General features: G+C 38.5%; 2 protein-coding genes across 2 annotated transcripts in view; one reads left to right on the plus strand and one right to left on the minus strand.

Annotated features, from left to right (window-relative positions):
• The window catches only part of cyth4a (cytohesin 4a), a 10,776-nt gene extending 3,411 nt beyond the window's left edge, over positions 1-7,365 (plus strand). Inside the window, exons 5-13 of the mRNA XM_035655788.1 lie at positions 1,896-2,014; positions 2,606-2,686; positions 2,857-2,969; positions 3,974-4,122; positions 5,071-5,182; positions 5,264-5,340; positions 5,443-5,514; positions 5,746-5,894; positions 7,182-7,365. Of these exons, the coding sequence (XP_035511681.1) occupies positions 1,896-2,014; positions 2,606-2,686; positions 2,857-2,969; positions 3,974-4,122; positions 5,071-5,182; positions 5,264-5,340; positions 5,443-5,514; positions 5,746-5,894; positions 7,182-7,260 (951 nt within the window). The 3' untranslated portion in view covers positions 7,261-7,365. The remainder of the gene's footprint in view (positions 1-1,895; positions 2,015-2,605; positions 2,687-2,856; positions 2,970-3,973; positions 4,123-5,070; positions 5,183-5,263; positions 5,341-5,442; positions 5,515-5,745; positions 5,895-7,181) is intronic.
• Positions 7,366-10,086: 2,721 nt separating this feature from the next.
• The window catches only part of fam83fa (family with sequence similarity 83 member Fa), a 17,820-nt gene continuing 13,238 nt past the window's right edge, over positions 10,087-14,668 (minus strand). The window contains exons 4-5 of the mRNA XM_035654406.1: positions 11,900-12,690; positions 10,087-10,871 (exon numbers count right to left, since the gene is read on the minus strand). Of these exons, the coding sequence (XP_035510299.1) occupies positions 10,822-10,871; positions 11,900-12,690 (841 nt within the window). The 3' untranslated portion in view covers positions 10,087-10,821. The remainder of the gene's footprint in view (positions 10,872-11,899; positions 12,691-14,668) is intronic.

Here is a 14,668-nt window from a genome sequence, read left to right on the forward strand (position 1 = left end):
AGTGGCCGATGGGTACTTTTTTACAGTGGATGGGAACTTGATTTGTTAATCTGGTACTTTGCTGTAACTTGTGAGGTTATCGGTACAGTGTTTACAAGACGTGTACGTTCACCTATCGCTCATCCAGTGAGCTGGCTTAGTGATTGTTGTTTGTGTGGTGAGGGACCATGCTGATGAGACGGTGGCTACATTTCGGTCCGCACTTTATTAACTGCTTAAATAAACTAGTGCCAAGAGGGCTAAAGACAATTCAGACTGTGTGTTCTAACTTGATCGCTTCCATCGACGCAGTAGAGGACTGCGCGCCTGCAAGTAAAATAACCCCTGTTTAACCCACAAATAATCTGCAAATGATTTAAAATTGTGTAATTGCTTGATTGATTGGTAACATTAGGTGATAGGTGACTTTTCGCTATTGGCGGAGTTGTCAACTGCCGCTGAGAGCAATTGTGTTAATTTTCGTGTGATCGGCAATTTCAATGCATCGCCTGTGAGGTGGTCGGCCAACTGGACACTGATCGGAGTATAGCATAAAATATGGCTACGTACTGCCAGGCATGAAGCTGCCGTGGAGGACCGTGTACATTCGAGCGTGGTTGGTTTTACTGTTCGGAGTTGGTTACCTTTTTTTTAGGTTACTTATGCCGAAGAGGGTAGGAAGGGGTGAACGTGAACAATGGCACACCGGCTTGAAAGTTCTTCAGAGACTTAGCACCTCTCAACTTTGGGAAGAATTTCCACAACACAAACATATGATGAACTTATAGAATATGATGCATTACTGTATATTAAACTAACAGTATATAAAGTAGTTACAATGTCTCAACCGTAAACATCTACAGCAGTAATATGCAACATATACATTAAGGCAGCAGTGATATTAATACATGTTTTACTTTATATATTAAAGTAAAACACTGACAGGGAACATTTTACTGCACAATGAGTACTTTTGCTGATAAAACTTAGTAAGGTTTTTAAAGGACTTTTACTTGAAGTGTAGTGAATTTATTTCATTCACGTTGAATTAATTGCATGTAGCAAGTTTATGTTGACACACAAATGTGAAATTCTACTTTCACTCACTTCAGCTCCTCTGGATCTGAAGGTCAGACGGAAGCAAAGATAACTCACAGAGCGGATGTAGATCTGCGTGTTTCTGTGTGATGTGCAGAAGTGCAAGATGTGCACAGACACACATGACTGAATAGCGAGAAAAACCACATCCTGTTCCCTGAAGTGGGGCAGAAGCGCCACTTCACCACAGCGACCTCCGTCTTTTTCATTCCTTCCTCTCTGCGTCCTCGGGTGAAAAGCTGAGTCTCTCGGCCTGTGACCGCTCTGCGCTCAGGCCTGAGGAAGAGTACGTGTGGGAGGATATGAAATTTTAAGACTTCTTGGGGTTAAGAGTGCCTTTAAGTGCAATTGATTTGAAGAGCTACTCAGCAGGAGGACGCACTCAGAAGAAAGGGTCATATTTTGAAGATTTGGCTCTGAACACCCTTTGAGATTTCCAGATAGCAGCAGCATGCAATATTCATTCAACCTTTCTTCTGCACTGGTGATTAATGACCACAGTGACTCAAAAGGAGAAGAAGAACTTCTTCTTTTTGATGTGTGATAAGACTTTCTTGTATGTTTTCTGATATGCTATATGACCAAACACATATAAAACCTTATATAAAACCTTTGATTAAAAGACAGAATATTATACATTTCAAGACAAATACGACAGATTTCACCCTCTTTTGGTCTGAACAGTCATTCTACACCACATAAAATACAAGCTTCTGTGTGTAAACATTGACATTACTGATTTTGTTTTTGACCATTTTCCTGGTTTCCAAATACTTTTCACACAAATCTGACTCCCCGCCCCCTGTGTCTTACTTCAGGGTGTCCATTACCTGGTTGAAAATGACCTGCTGGAATGGCGAGCGGAGTCAGTTGCCGAGTTTCTTTATAAAGAAGAGGGACTGAACAAAACCGCCATTGGCAACTTCTTGGGAGAAAGGTACGCTATACGAAACATGTGATCTGGATATTAAAGATCCCCTCTAGTCATGTATGAAGACATATATATGTGTCTCATGTGTTTTTTCCACAAAAACATTATAATTTCCACATTAAAATCCTTAAAAATGCCTCTACCATCTCTTATTAATAATTCCATAAACTATGAATATGCTGATTGTTCAAGTTTTACTGTTGCACACAAGATGTCTACTTCAGTGTAAAGTCCATTCTCAGTGTCTGTGCGCTGGTGGATCTCACTGTATAAGTTTCATACTGGATCAGGTTTGACTTCCAAAGTATTTATGATGTCACAAATCGTGCTAGTAAGCCCCGCCCCTTAAAAATCTGATTTTCAGTGAGCTCAGAGAAACTTTCAGCAGATGACTGTGAAAACATCCTTCTAGTTTCAGACTGCACATACATCATCCTGTACAGTGAAGCTCAAACATCCTGAACATGAAGGAACAAGAAGAGAAAATATATATTTTTTGGGACTTAAACATGTGGATGTAACTTCAGTGCTGAAATATACTCTAATACCTCACGTTTCCAATTAGGTGATTTTGTCATTATTTTTTTTAACTTTCAGGGAGGAGATGCACCTGCAGATACTGAAAGCCTTTGTTGGTCTGCATGAATTCTCAGATCTGAATCTGGTGCAGGCGCTGAGGTTTGTGTCACAAAATTACTTTTGCACGCAAGCAAGTGTGAAATGTTTCAGCAGTCTTTACCTTCCGTCTTGTTTTTCTAGTGATGTAGAAATCCTCCTCCTTCTTACCAGCATGTGCTTGACATTGCGTGTGTGTGTGTGTTTTTTTTTACACCTCTGCCATCTTGCAGGCAGTTTCTATGGAGCTTTCGTCTCCCGGGAGAAGCTCAAAAGATTGACAGGATGATGGAGGCGTTTGCAACTCGCTACTGTGACTGTAACCCAGGGGTCTTCCAATCCACAGGTACAAACACAAAGAGGCTTTGTCTCGCCTGATTCACTTCCTCAGGCAGTCCAATTAAAAAGTTTCATTACCGTTTCATTAATTAAATAGATTAAAAAAAACTGCACAAGACAAGTTATCCGCTGTTAATAAGAATTATTTTTTCTTTCCAGTGAAGCCACAGTAACTTCTTATCTCTCACTCACTGATCAGAGTAAACAGATTGTTCAGTATCAGGGTTTTTACTCAGGCAGCATTCACAGGAACTTCCTTTTTATGGATGTAATTTATACAGCTGGAGAAGCGTTAACTGGGAGAAATGTACATGGAATTTTTATGTCATGGAACATTTATAATTTTAATTGTCAGGTGTTGAAATTTGGGAAATGTGTAGCTCTTCTGTCGATAGCGCCGGAATCTCTCCCTCTCCTTTTGGGCCAGTCATTATGTGTGTATGGGGGTTTTGACCTTCTCTCTCACTCTTTCTCTTCAGATCTCTGGATTAGGATGTTCCTTTAAGCTTATATGTAAACAGCTTGTTTGAGCTTGTAAATATTTAAAGAGTTAGTTTGATCTTTTCCCTCCCTTTGTAATATGTATTATATATCTTTAAATATACATCCCTGAAGTGACTGTGTGATTATTTGGCTAGATAATAATAATGTGTGTATTTACATTTCCATCTCAGGTTTGGATTTAAACATAATACACAAGAAAGAGTAACTCAACTAATGACTAAAGAATAATGAACACTGACTGTGGTACTTTTTTATTCCGATATGCAGGGAACAACTAGCAGAACTTCCCTGGCGGACCAGAATGAGTCAATGAAATGATGCGAGTTACCGAAACAAAGTTATTAAACTATATTGATTAGGTTCAGTTTGGGACAAGGGTTGTTATGTCTGGGACTTGTGGGATACTGCGGGAGGGAAAAAGTTTATTTTAAGCCTTGTGCACAGCGGGGGAAGCTAACTGTGGTTTTCTTTGTTCTGTGTGTATTTGTGTGTGTTTGTGTGTAATAGACACATGCTACATCCTGTCTTTTGCCATCATCATGCTCAACACAAGTCTCCACAACCCCAACGTGAAAGACAAACCCAATCTGCAGCGATTCGTTACCATGAACAGAGGAATCAACAACGGGGAGGACCTGCCCACCGAGCTGCTAACGGTCTGCTAATAACACCAATATCAGTGTCTCACTAATGTCCTATTCATAATATGCTCATATGTTTGTCACTAAACTAAAAAACAATCTCTCACAAACTGCACTTCCTTCTATGTGTCAGGGACATAGATTCAAACTAAATTTAAAAGTCAGAGGATCACCAAAGTTATCACAACTCATGCTGAGGGGGATATGAGTGTTTGTACAAACCTTTGTGGCAATCCATCCAATAGTTGTAGAGATATTTCAGTCTGTTATGATCTCATTATTTCCAATCATGGGGCTTTTTTTCCGTTTACGCTGACAGAGTGTAATAAAATATATATAAAAGGGCAGTGATTAATTTTTTGTGATTTAGTCATCACATTTTATGCTGAAAACAATTCATTTAGTGTCTTTTTTGCAGCTGTTAAACAGATCAAGTGAAGTCAAATTTTATTGATATAGCCCCAAATCACAGTTTGCCTCAGGGGGCTTTACAATCTGTACAACATTTACCCTCTTTACCTGCACTTTACTTGAGTTAAAGATAAAGATATTTTATTTTTTTACTCTTTTTTTCTTATTTTCCAACATGAAATCTTCACAAAACAAATTAGCTATTGATAGCTAAAAATCTTTAAATTAGTTGTTGACATTATCTAAAGAGAGAACCAGGAGATGATCGTTAAATTCAAATTAAATTTTGCATTTCAATTAACTGTTGTTGTTTTGGGGGATTTGCATTCTCTCATTTATCTCCAATAATCTGGATTTTCAGTTTTCAGTCTGACATTGAACGTTCGTCACTATGGGTTCTTTTATTGTTGAACTTTTACTCCTACTTACTCTCTTCTAAGTAATGAGTACAATGCAGGGCTTTCCCGTTGTGGTGTTTTCGTTATTTCTGAATAACACAATCCCTCGTCCATGACTGTCTAAACTGATACTGAAACTGATTTTCTCTTCCAGAAACTGTACGCGAGCATCCGTAGCGAGCCGTTCAAAATCCCAGAGGATGATGGGAACGACCTCACACTGACGTTTTTTAATCCAGACAGAGAAGGCTGGCTCCTTAAAATGGGTAAGATGACAAAAAGAAAGAAGATTATAACAAGTATCTATGTCTTTTTTTCCCCCTAACTGATGGATTTCTTTGTTTAAGGTGGCCGAGTTAAAACCTGGAAGAGGAGATGGTTTATTTTGACAGACAGCTGCTTGTACTACTTTGAATACACCACAGTAAGTATCTCTGATGTTACATCCACAAAATATGGAACTGTCAAACATCCCTCTGGTGGTCGAAAGGTTAATTCTGTCTTTAATATCCGTCTCCTCCTCCAGGATAAAGACCCAATCGGGATTATTCCTCTGGAGAACCTGTGTGTCAGGAAGCTAGAAGACACAAGCAAAACGGTAGAGTATCATTTACTTTTGGTATCGCAGCCTATGAAGGCGTGTTGAGCTTTCTCACACACATTATCTGCCACCACTGAACTTAATGAATCACACAGCAGCTGCTGAATGAATTTCAAACACAAAAAGTGTTAAAAACAGTGCGTCACGAGAAACCTAACAAAATAAACAGAACAGCATATGAACACAGTAACGGTGCTACATTGTGTTTTTGTGTCTGTGTTTGAACAGTATTGTCTGGAGTTATATAATCCCAAAGGACAAAAGATCAAGGCCTGCAAGACGGAGAACAAAGGCAGAGTGGTGCAGGGTAAACACCAGTCCTATAAGCTCAGTGCAGCCAGTGCAGAAGAACGGGACAACTGGATAGAGGCGATCAGGTGAGAGCTGTTGATGTGGTGGAGAACACGTGGGAGGCCAGGTGCATTCAGTTTGTCAAGGCTGAGGCTGGAACAAATGGTCACAAAGAGTTTGAATAAATAAAAAAACAACACAGATAAAAACAATGTGGCCTCCAAAATTTACACATTTTCTCCAAACCTTCACATTTGTCATCTTAAATCTGAAACTGCAGCTTAAATTGGGACCAGTAGTCTGGTTGCCCGGCAACAGCTCAGAAGCAAGAAATAGCACAGTACATAAACAAATTGTCACTTTTTACACTCAAATCGAACAAACAAGATGTAACATGTTAACTGGTGAGTTTCAAAGCCGTTGGTTGGCAGATTAGGTTATGTTACAGACAGAGCTAGCTAACTGTTTCCCCCTGTTTCCAGTCTTTGTGCTAAGCTAAGCTAACTGCCTGCTGGCTATAGCCTCATATTAAACAAGTTGATATGAGAGCGGTATCAATCTTCTCGTCAAACTCTCCGTCAGAAAGCAAATATGCATATTTTAGTTTTCTATGTGTCTGTTTCTAAGACTATACATTTGGAAGCTGGTAAAGGATCATTTCCTTGTGTGGAGTTAGGGGGAACCTTAAATGTATGTTTTTAACTGGTTATGGCTGCCACAGAGTCAGATTCCCCTTGAAATCAATAAAACACTACTGTTTTTGTCCACAGGGGCCGCCACAATCAACACAAAATAAATTCACAAAACATTCCTTGTAGGGACTTTAAGTAGAACATCTTCCATTTATTATTTTTTTGATAAACTAATCTGAGTCTACAGCTATACTAGCAGCTCTGTGAGGAGTGAATGCTAATGTCAGCATGCTAACATACTGAGGTACAATGCAGGTACAATGTTTACTATCTTAGTTTAGCATGTTAGCATGCTAAATTAAAAAATTAACACTAAACACAAAGAACAGCAGAGGCTGATGGGTATGTAATTTGTTTTGCAAATATTCAGTCACAGTATTGGACAAATTGAAAAATGTAACCTAATGATGGCACAAAAAGTCAGCAAAATCATTATAATTGATCCTGAGGAGGAAATAAACATTTGCACCAAATCTCAAGCAATCCATCAGATAGTTGTTGAGCTGGAGCTGAAAAACTAAATATTTGCAGGGTCCAGTTGAAATGAAGCAATTTGAAGATAACACCTTGGGTTCTGGGAAATTGTGACAACATTTTTAACTAGTTTTCTGACAACAGGCAAAAATGAAACTGTTACTACAACTAAATACTGATTCTCTGAATCCCAATCTTCTCTTTCAGGGCGAGCATCACCAAGGACCCTTTTTATGATCTGGTGTCTCTACGAAAGAGGAAGGTCATTAGCAACACTTCCTCATAGGACTGGAACACAAGATGTCAGAGCAAACTACATCTGATCCTGGACAGTTTTTTTATGGATGAATCATGTGATTTTATGACAGTAATTTTAAAGAAAACAAAACTTAATCACACAGCATTTCAGAGAAATGTAAAAAAAAAAGTTGTGAACTAACACATGTGAAAAAGTGTAAATTCAGAAAAGTGAGCTATTTCTGGCGTGCAGTGACAAGTCTTCACTTTACTTCTGCAAACTGCACGCACTACTTCTCCGACTTCAAGGGCTGACAACTCCGACTGACAAACATCTGCTGCAGGTGCAGGGCCTGAGGGGTGTCTGTCGCCCCCCCCCACCAAAGTCCAGAGGTGATAGGTAGTCGACCTGTTAGTGTAATAGATGGATTACTGAACTGGGCCCACTGGGTGCAGGTCCAGGACCCCTTTGACCAAACTTGTGCTGAACTGTTAAGGTTTCTTGTAAGAATGCCAATCACAAAGAGATGCAAGGAGACCACAAAGAGACACAAAATGAATTCAAAGAGACACAAAACGACTACAAAGAGACATGAAATGACCTAAAAGAGACACAAAATGAATTCAAAGAGACACAAAACGACTACAAAGAGACACCAAGGGACTACAAAGAGACATGAAATAACTATAATGACTCAAAACAACTAAGAAGTGACACAAAATGACGAGGTCAAGTGTCGGAGGTTTGGAGGCCTTTTACATGTCCAGGGGTCCATTGTCTCATAGTCTGTCGATGGTTGTCGGTTGTTTAGAGGTACAAATAGCAGCTATTTATTGATCGGTTATTTTTATTATATATTAGAATATTAGTTGTTTGATCGGCATCCATTTCTTACACTGAATCATTGCCAATTAGTCAAGAGTGTAAAAGTTAAAATCATAAATCAGTAGGAGAAGATTATGTCGCACTTTGTTAAACCTGGTTTGGGTGTTTCACTGGAGAAAATATGATTTATATATTTATCCAGTTTTTACACTTTTCTAACTTTTCTAATCGTGTAGTCAGTCGTTATTACTGATGAATTGTTAAAAATTGTAAATAAAGTGAAAACCTAAAAGATTCTGTCAAGTTTAAAATGTAACTTATGAATACTTTGAAATTGTACAATATATTTTATTTTGTTTAAAAACTGTTTAATTTAAGTGTTTTTAAACTACTGTATGTATAATGTCATAACTTTATATTGATGTAAGAATCAAACTACTAATAAACTTTTGAATCTGTCTGTGTGCCTGTTTCTCCAGCAGATGGTGCTACACTATCACTCCAGGACATTTCCATTGTGAACTTTTATTGTGACAGACTGAATCTCTCTCGTACTGTAATGATGATGTGACGTATAGAAGTTAAAGTACTGAGAAATCCTGCGTTATCTTGTTATTTTCACTATAATCAGATAAAGAGGATGTTTTATGCATTAAAGGTTTTTCCTGTGCAGTTCTTGTCATGTGAGTGTTTGAGATGCTGTGATACAGTTGTGGTTTCCTGGAAGAAGGTACAAACAAACAAAAAAGCAGCTTTTTTTTTGGTTTTGTTGTTTTTTACAATGTGCATTTTCTTCACAATGTATTCTTCAAACATTAGCGAGGGGTTGTTTGAAATCTCTTGTGAGAAATAAACGTCTCAGGCCTCTTTTTGCAGGATTAGAGGACCAGCTTTACTTCCTCATTGTTTGGTGACCTCACTGATGTATGTGTGCAAACAGTAATAATCTTCTGACCTAATTAAAACCCAATATGCAGAATGAATTAAAGTGGTAACTTGCAGAAGGTCATGAATACAGAAATTATAATAAATGAATGTTATTCCAACAAATAAGTAAATATATAGTGTTTTGTATGTTATATGAGCCATGCTTAAACATATATATGTCCCCTTTTGTTTGTCTAAATGTCATTAACAGACAAATAAATATACAGCATTTTATCCTACCTTACTTACATTTGAACTTCCTGTTATTAACAAAACTCCAATGCCAGAATAGTATTAATGTTAGTTGAGTCAGGAAATTAATTGATATGTGGTAATAAAATACTTTTTAATCGTTGGGCAAGTCCAAGTGAAGTCAGGAGTCACTGATGTTTTAAAGTTCAAGTGGAGTTGAATGGTTTTTTTTAATTTTGTGACTCGAGTACTTCCTCTGTTGGCTAATATGCAACTTCCCAAGACACACTATTGAACATTTACTAATTGATATAAATTCCCAGCGTGAATCAATTTATTTTTTACGATGGAGTATTAGGGCCAGACTTTTTTTGGGGGAAATTACGAGAATAAAGTCATAATATTACGTCTACGAGAATAAAGTCGTAACATTACAAGAAAAAGGTTGTAATATTACGAGAATAAAGTCATAATATTATGTCTACGAGAAAAAAGTCATAATATTACGAGAATAAATAATACGTTTTTTATTAGTTCTCATAAAATTACTACTTTATTCTAGTAATATTATGACTTTATTCTCGTAATCTTACGACTTTATTCTCGTAGACATAATATTATGACTTTATTCTCATAATATTACAAACTTTTTCTCGTAATGTTACGACTTTATTCTCGTAATCCCCCCCCCCAATTTTTTTGTTTTTCTCTAAGTCTGGCCCTAATACTCGGTCGTAATTTTTAGTCGTCAACAGATATTTTCTGAATTTAATTTTGTACCTAAACATCAACAGACCATCATATAAAATGAACAAACTCTGAACATTTTTACGTAAATATTTAACTTTGAAAAGTTGTTTGTTCACATTTGAACATAATGGTTTCCACTGAAAACATTTAATCACACAATCTTCTGTTTTTATGTCTTTTTATTCCATTTCTTCTACAAAAAATTTCTTTGCAGATTATCTGCATCTCAAGTGGTTTCTCTCCAGAATTCACATTTTTAATCTCGCCAGTTTTGCCTGAATAACAACAAAATCCCAGAAAGTGCAAACACACAAAGTGTCTGTACAGCAGAAGCAAACAGAGGGGCTGCGTCAGCACTCAGCTCAGCCTACATTATTCACAGCCTGTACAACACACTCCGATGAACACTTACTCTGTTACCAAGGGTCCTCTGTAAGGCGACACTCGGGGACAACAGCACCACCGATCACTTTTCCTGTCTCCATAGCAACCGTGTCAACTCACAGGTGTGATGTAATCCACCCAGGTCGCAGCCTGGGTCGCAGCCCGAGCTCCTCTGTGGTGTTCAGGTTCAAGCATACGTGTGTAAAATATAAAAACACTTGACTTCAAGAATAATTTAATATAAAAAATAGTGGCGATGGAATTTGCCTCCATCAGCACTTTTGGCTACAATGTTGAGATTTTCTGGAGGATTATTTATTCTTTTTTTCCTCACGTGATTAGTTAAACTACAACGTCAGTGGTCGCTCCCATAAGGCACAGCAGGGACTTTCACCCCGAACTGAAGCCGTGTAACAGGCCACAGACACTGACTGCACTCTTGTCCTGTAAAGTAAAGTCACCTGGTTACAGTAAAGTGATACTGTGACTCAGTGTGTTTAACCATGAGAGACTGTCCTCTTGTTTTTGATCTCATGACTGGATGCAGTTCTTCTTTTGATGCCGCCGGCGGCTCTTGGACCCTGTTGACAGATTAATTACAACCATAATTAGTAATGTGGAGATGTTAATATCACAATTAGAGACAGTGGAACATCTCAATACTTCTTAAACCTTTAAACAGAAACAGGTTTGGGAACATTTTAAATCAATATGGTGAACTGGCTAGCAAACAGTTTCTTATTTACACATCCGGCAGTCACAGAGCAACAGTCTTTTTGTTTGTTTGTGTCCACCTGATGAATATTCCAATATTCACTCTCTTCTGCTCTCTACCAACTCCTGAGGGAAATATCTGTCTCTCTAACTGCGTCTGTTTGCTGCTGAGGATTTAGAGCTTTTTCTCTGAGTTTGACAATATGAGAGCACAGACAGTAAAATAAACAACAAGCTGAAGCTCCCTATGGCATTGTGCAATGTGTGTTTAATCTATTTTTAAATATCTCATATATTGCTTTTAATCTCATTCATTATTGCTGCTGTTTTTGTGTGTATGTGTAAAAGAAATGTGTAAATAAAGTTATTATAAAAATAAAAACTTTTAATACAAACTGAATTCTGTCTGTAGCCACGAGTATCAAAAACTTTCAGTACAAACAGTTGCTAATGTGTTTCTAAATGTTTGATTTGATTTGTCTGGATTTATTTCAAGAGTCTGATGATAAATTAGATCAAGAGAGTTTACTTTTAATTCAATTTAATACGGTGGAAAGTTAAACCCCTGACTACTTTATGTGGATCCAGGTGCAGGTTAACATATTACTTTTACTTTTCTTTTTATTGTTCCTTCACTTTGATGTTTGAGCTCAGCAGTTTGATTTATGTGACACTAGAATCAGTTCTTACATTCCTCTGCTGAAGGAGGAAAGTCTGGGCTTACTTTAAGTCTCAGGACACGTGTTAAAACGAGAACCAGAAATAGGAAATTGTGACATCTTTTACCAGTTTCTGATATTTTACAGACCAGATGATTAATCGAGAAAACAATCTGCACATTAATCACTAATAAACTTCACTGTATGAAACAAACAAACGGACTGTGAGCACGTACCGTCTTCGTCTCCTGAGTTGATGGTCTGCAGCGACATACTCCTCTGAATGAGCTTGGAGGGCTTCTTGATTTTGGATTTCAGCGGACCTGGTTTCTCAATGATCTCAAACGAGTCCTCCAGCTCATTTGCTGCGACGCCATTGGTCTCTGGCGCTTTACAGACGGGGGCGGGGCTCTGAGGAGTGACCACGCCTTCCTCTATAGTGTCTGTGCTGTGATTACCTCCCCTGCCTTTCAAGAAGTGCCTGAAGGAGCTGCGTTTTTTCACTCCGGCAGCCGGGTTCTTATTCAAGCCCCCCTTTCCATCCTCATCCTCCTCCTCTGTGGGTGAGCCAAGACTCTGCGGGGACACTCGGTCCACCTGGTCCTTGTTGTTGCTGTTGGTATGAAGGTTGTGCAGGCCGTTCCTCTGGTTCAGCCCGCCGACCAGCGAGTCGCTCGGAGTTGACAGGTCTTGGAGGGAACCTGTTAGACCCCTGCTGTTCCCAAAAACTAAAGAGTACTTAGGGTTGTGGTATTTATGTGCAGGTACCTTTAGGTCGACCTGTCTGGAGTCATTGATAGATACTTGAAAGCGAGACATGGAGACGGGTGGGGGCCGGACTGGCTCCACCTTTGGCTTGGTGATGGGCGTAGGTATAGGCGGCTTGGTGATGTTGAACTCCTTGTAGAGGTCGACTTGTTCAGACACAGCGTACAGCTCCCTGAAGTCATTGTCGAAGAAGTCCACAGTTTGTCCCGTCATCACGGTGATCGTGTTCCTGTCCATCCGAGAGGAACTCCAGGTGAAGCTGGACGAGAAAAAAGTGATTTAAATTAAAAAACTGTTGTGTGTATTTGTATGTTAAATATGAAGCTACTGTCAGCTGGTTAGCTTAGCTTAGCATAAAGCCTGGAAACAGGGGGAACAGCGAGCCTGTCCAAAGGTAACAAAATCCACCCACCAGCACAAGTTAACATCTTATGTCTTTAGTTTTGTCCGTACAAAAATTTTGCTTTTTTAAAAAGACACTGTTAGCGACACTAGTGGCCATTAAGTGAACTGCAGTCAGCGTCCTCGTGCTCTGTAAACAGTCTGTAGGCAGATAGTATTTTGCTAGCGATAATGTTAGCGGGCAAGCTAAGGTTACGTCCTTAGGGTCCTTTCCAAAATCCAAAGGATTTTCGGGGGGAATGTCCACAGGCAACAGAGAAAGTTGGAGGAATACTTCTTTATTTTAAGTTACATTACAACCTGTTGACTCATTGGCAATAAAAATATGTAAAAGGCTTCAGAATCTTGCATATGGAACCTTTAAGGGAGGGTTATGTCCGGGCAACCAGCAGAAACTCTAAAAACTTAATGGTCCTAGCTAAGAAATAGTTTGGTACGCAACCAACATATAGTTCTGCAAATTGTAATTTTTGCACTTTGGTTTTTATACAGATTAAATTAACCTGCTGGTAGGTGGAGTTTGTTACCTGAGGACGGAAAAAAACATTCATCCTACCAGCAACTTCATTTACACTTTTAGATGAAACCCAGTGTGTGAAAATAACCTATAAATTCTCCTTTTAAGCATTTTGTAATACGGCAGTCCTACGAATCAGATTATTTCTGTTTTTAAAACTTAATTTAAAACTCAAACTGACCCAGATTTCTTTACGTAACCTTCCAGTCATAATGAACTATGACACATGACTCAAAACATGACCATGCTCTTTTCACTGGGCACGAATGGATTCGTTCCAGTTTTGATTTCAATTAATGTGTTCATGAAGTGCAGTGAGAACAGTTTCGTCGCTGATGTGGTCACTAACGTGGTTCACCAGAGGACTCAGAGCTGACTGATAAAAGTCTCTTGCAGGTACAAAAGCATGACGTGTGAAATGATGTGTCATCTGTAATCACACAGGTTGCTGCATACAGGAGCTTAACTCGCTAACTCTGTATTCAAAACATTTAAATCAGCTTGTTCAGGGAGTCTGGTTCATGTATTTGTCAACTTGAGGTGAGGATGGAGTTTCCTGCAGTTTCAATATGAGTCAAATAATAGTGTGAATAGACTCTTAAAGGTAACTCAGTGCATAAAAGCACCATACACACCTGTATTTCACACTTTAACACAGGTTTTTGCTGTAATATCTACTCTAATATCTCTGCATACATTCGATGGGAGGTTAACAAACGTAGGTGGTGTAATTATTTCACTGGTTAATCATTCTGAATAAGCACTCAGGTGACGCACAGAAAGCTTTTTGCCTCTTCATAGTAATCTCACGCAGGTTTTACACGCCTGCCTCGATCAGTAATCATAATGTTGATCTACAACAATAGATCTAATAGGACCAACAGTAGATAAGCACAGTCTGCGGCCAAAACAGCATTCCAGTCATTCCACATGTTCAATCTGCTTCAGAAGGCCTTTAAGGAGTTATTAGTGTGCTTGTCTGTATTTGATTTTCTTTTGTTTTGTAGCCGGCTGCTTTTAGAGAAAGGTTGTTTTCATATTTAAAGTCTGGCAGCCTTTTAACATTTAGATCTGAGAGATCAAGGCCGTCAGCAGCAGCTTTAAATAAGTTTAAAAGCTAATGAAATGGAGCAACACATAATGTTTTGAACAATTAGTGAAGTAATTATTGTACTTTTTAAAGCAGCCAAATCTTTTAACTACTTTTCGAAGCACACTGTTGTTGTTAAGATCCATTTAGTAACTTTATTTCTTTGACCTTTATTTAACCAGATATGTTGACTGAGAACCAATTCTAATTTATAGATAGATAGATAGA

This window comes from Morone saxatilis, unplaced genomic scaffold (genome assembly GCF_004916995.1).
Source record: "Morone saxatilis isolate NCDOM2014 unplaced genomic scaffold, NCSU_SB_2.0 Contig14, whole genome shotgun sequence".
Taxonomy (NCBI): Eukaryota; Metazoa; Chordata; class Actinopteri; family Moronidae; genus Morone; species Morone saxatilis.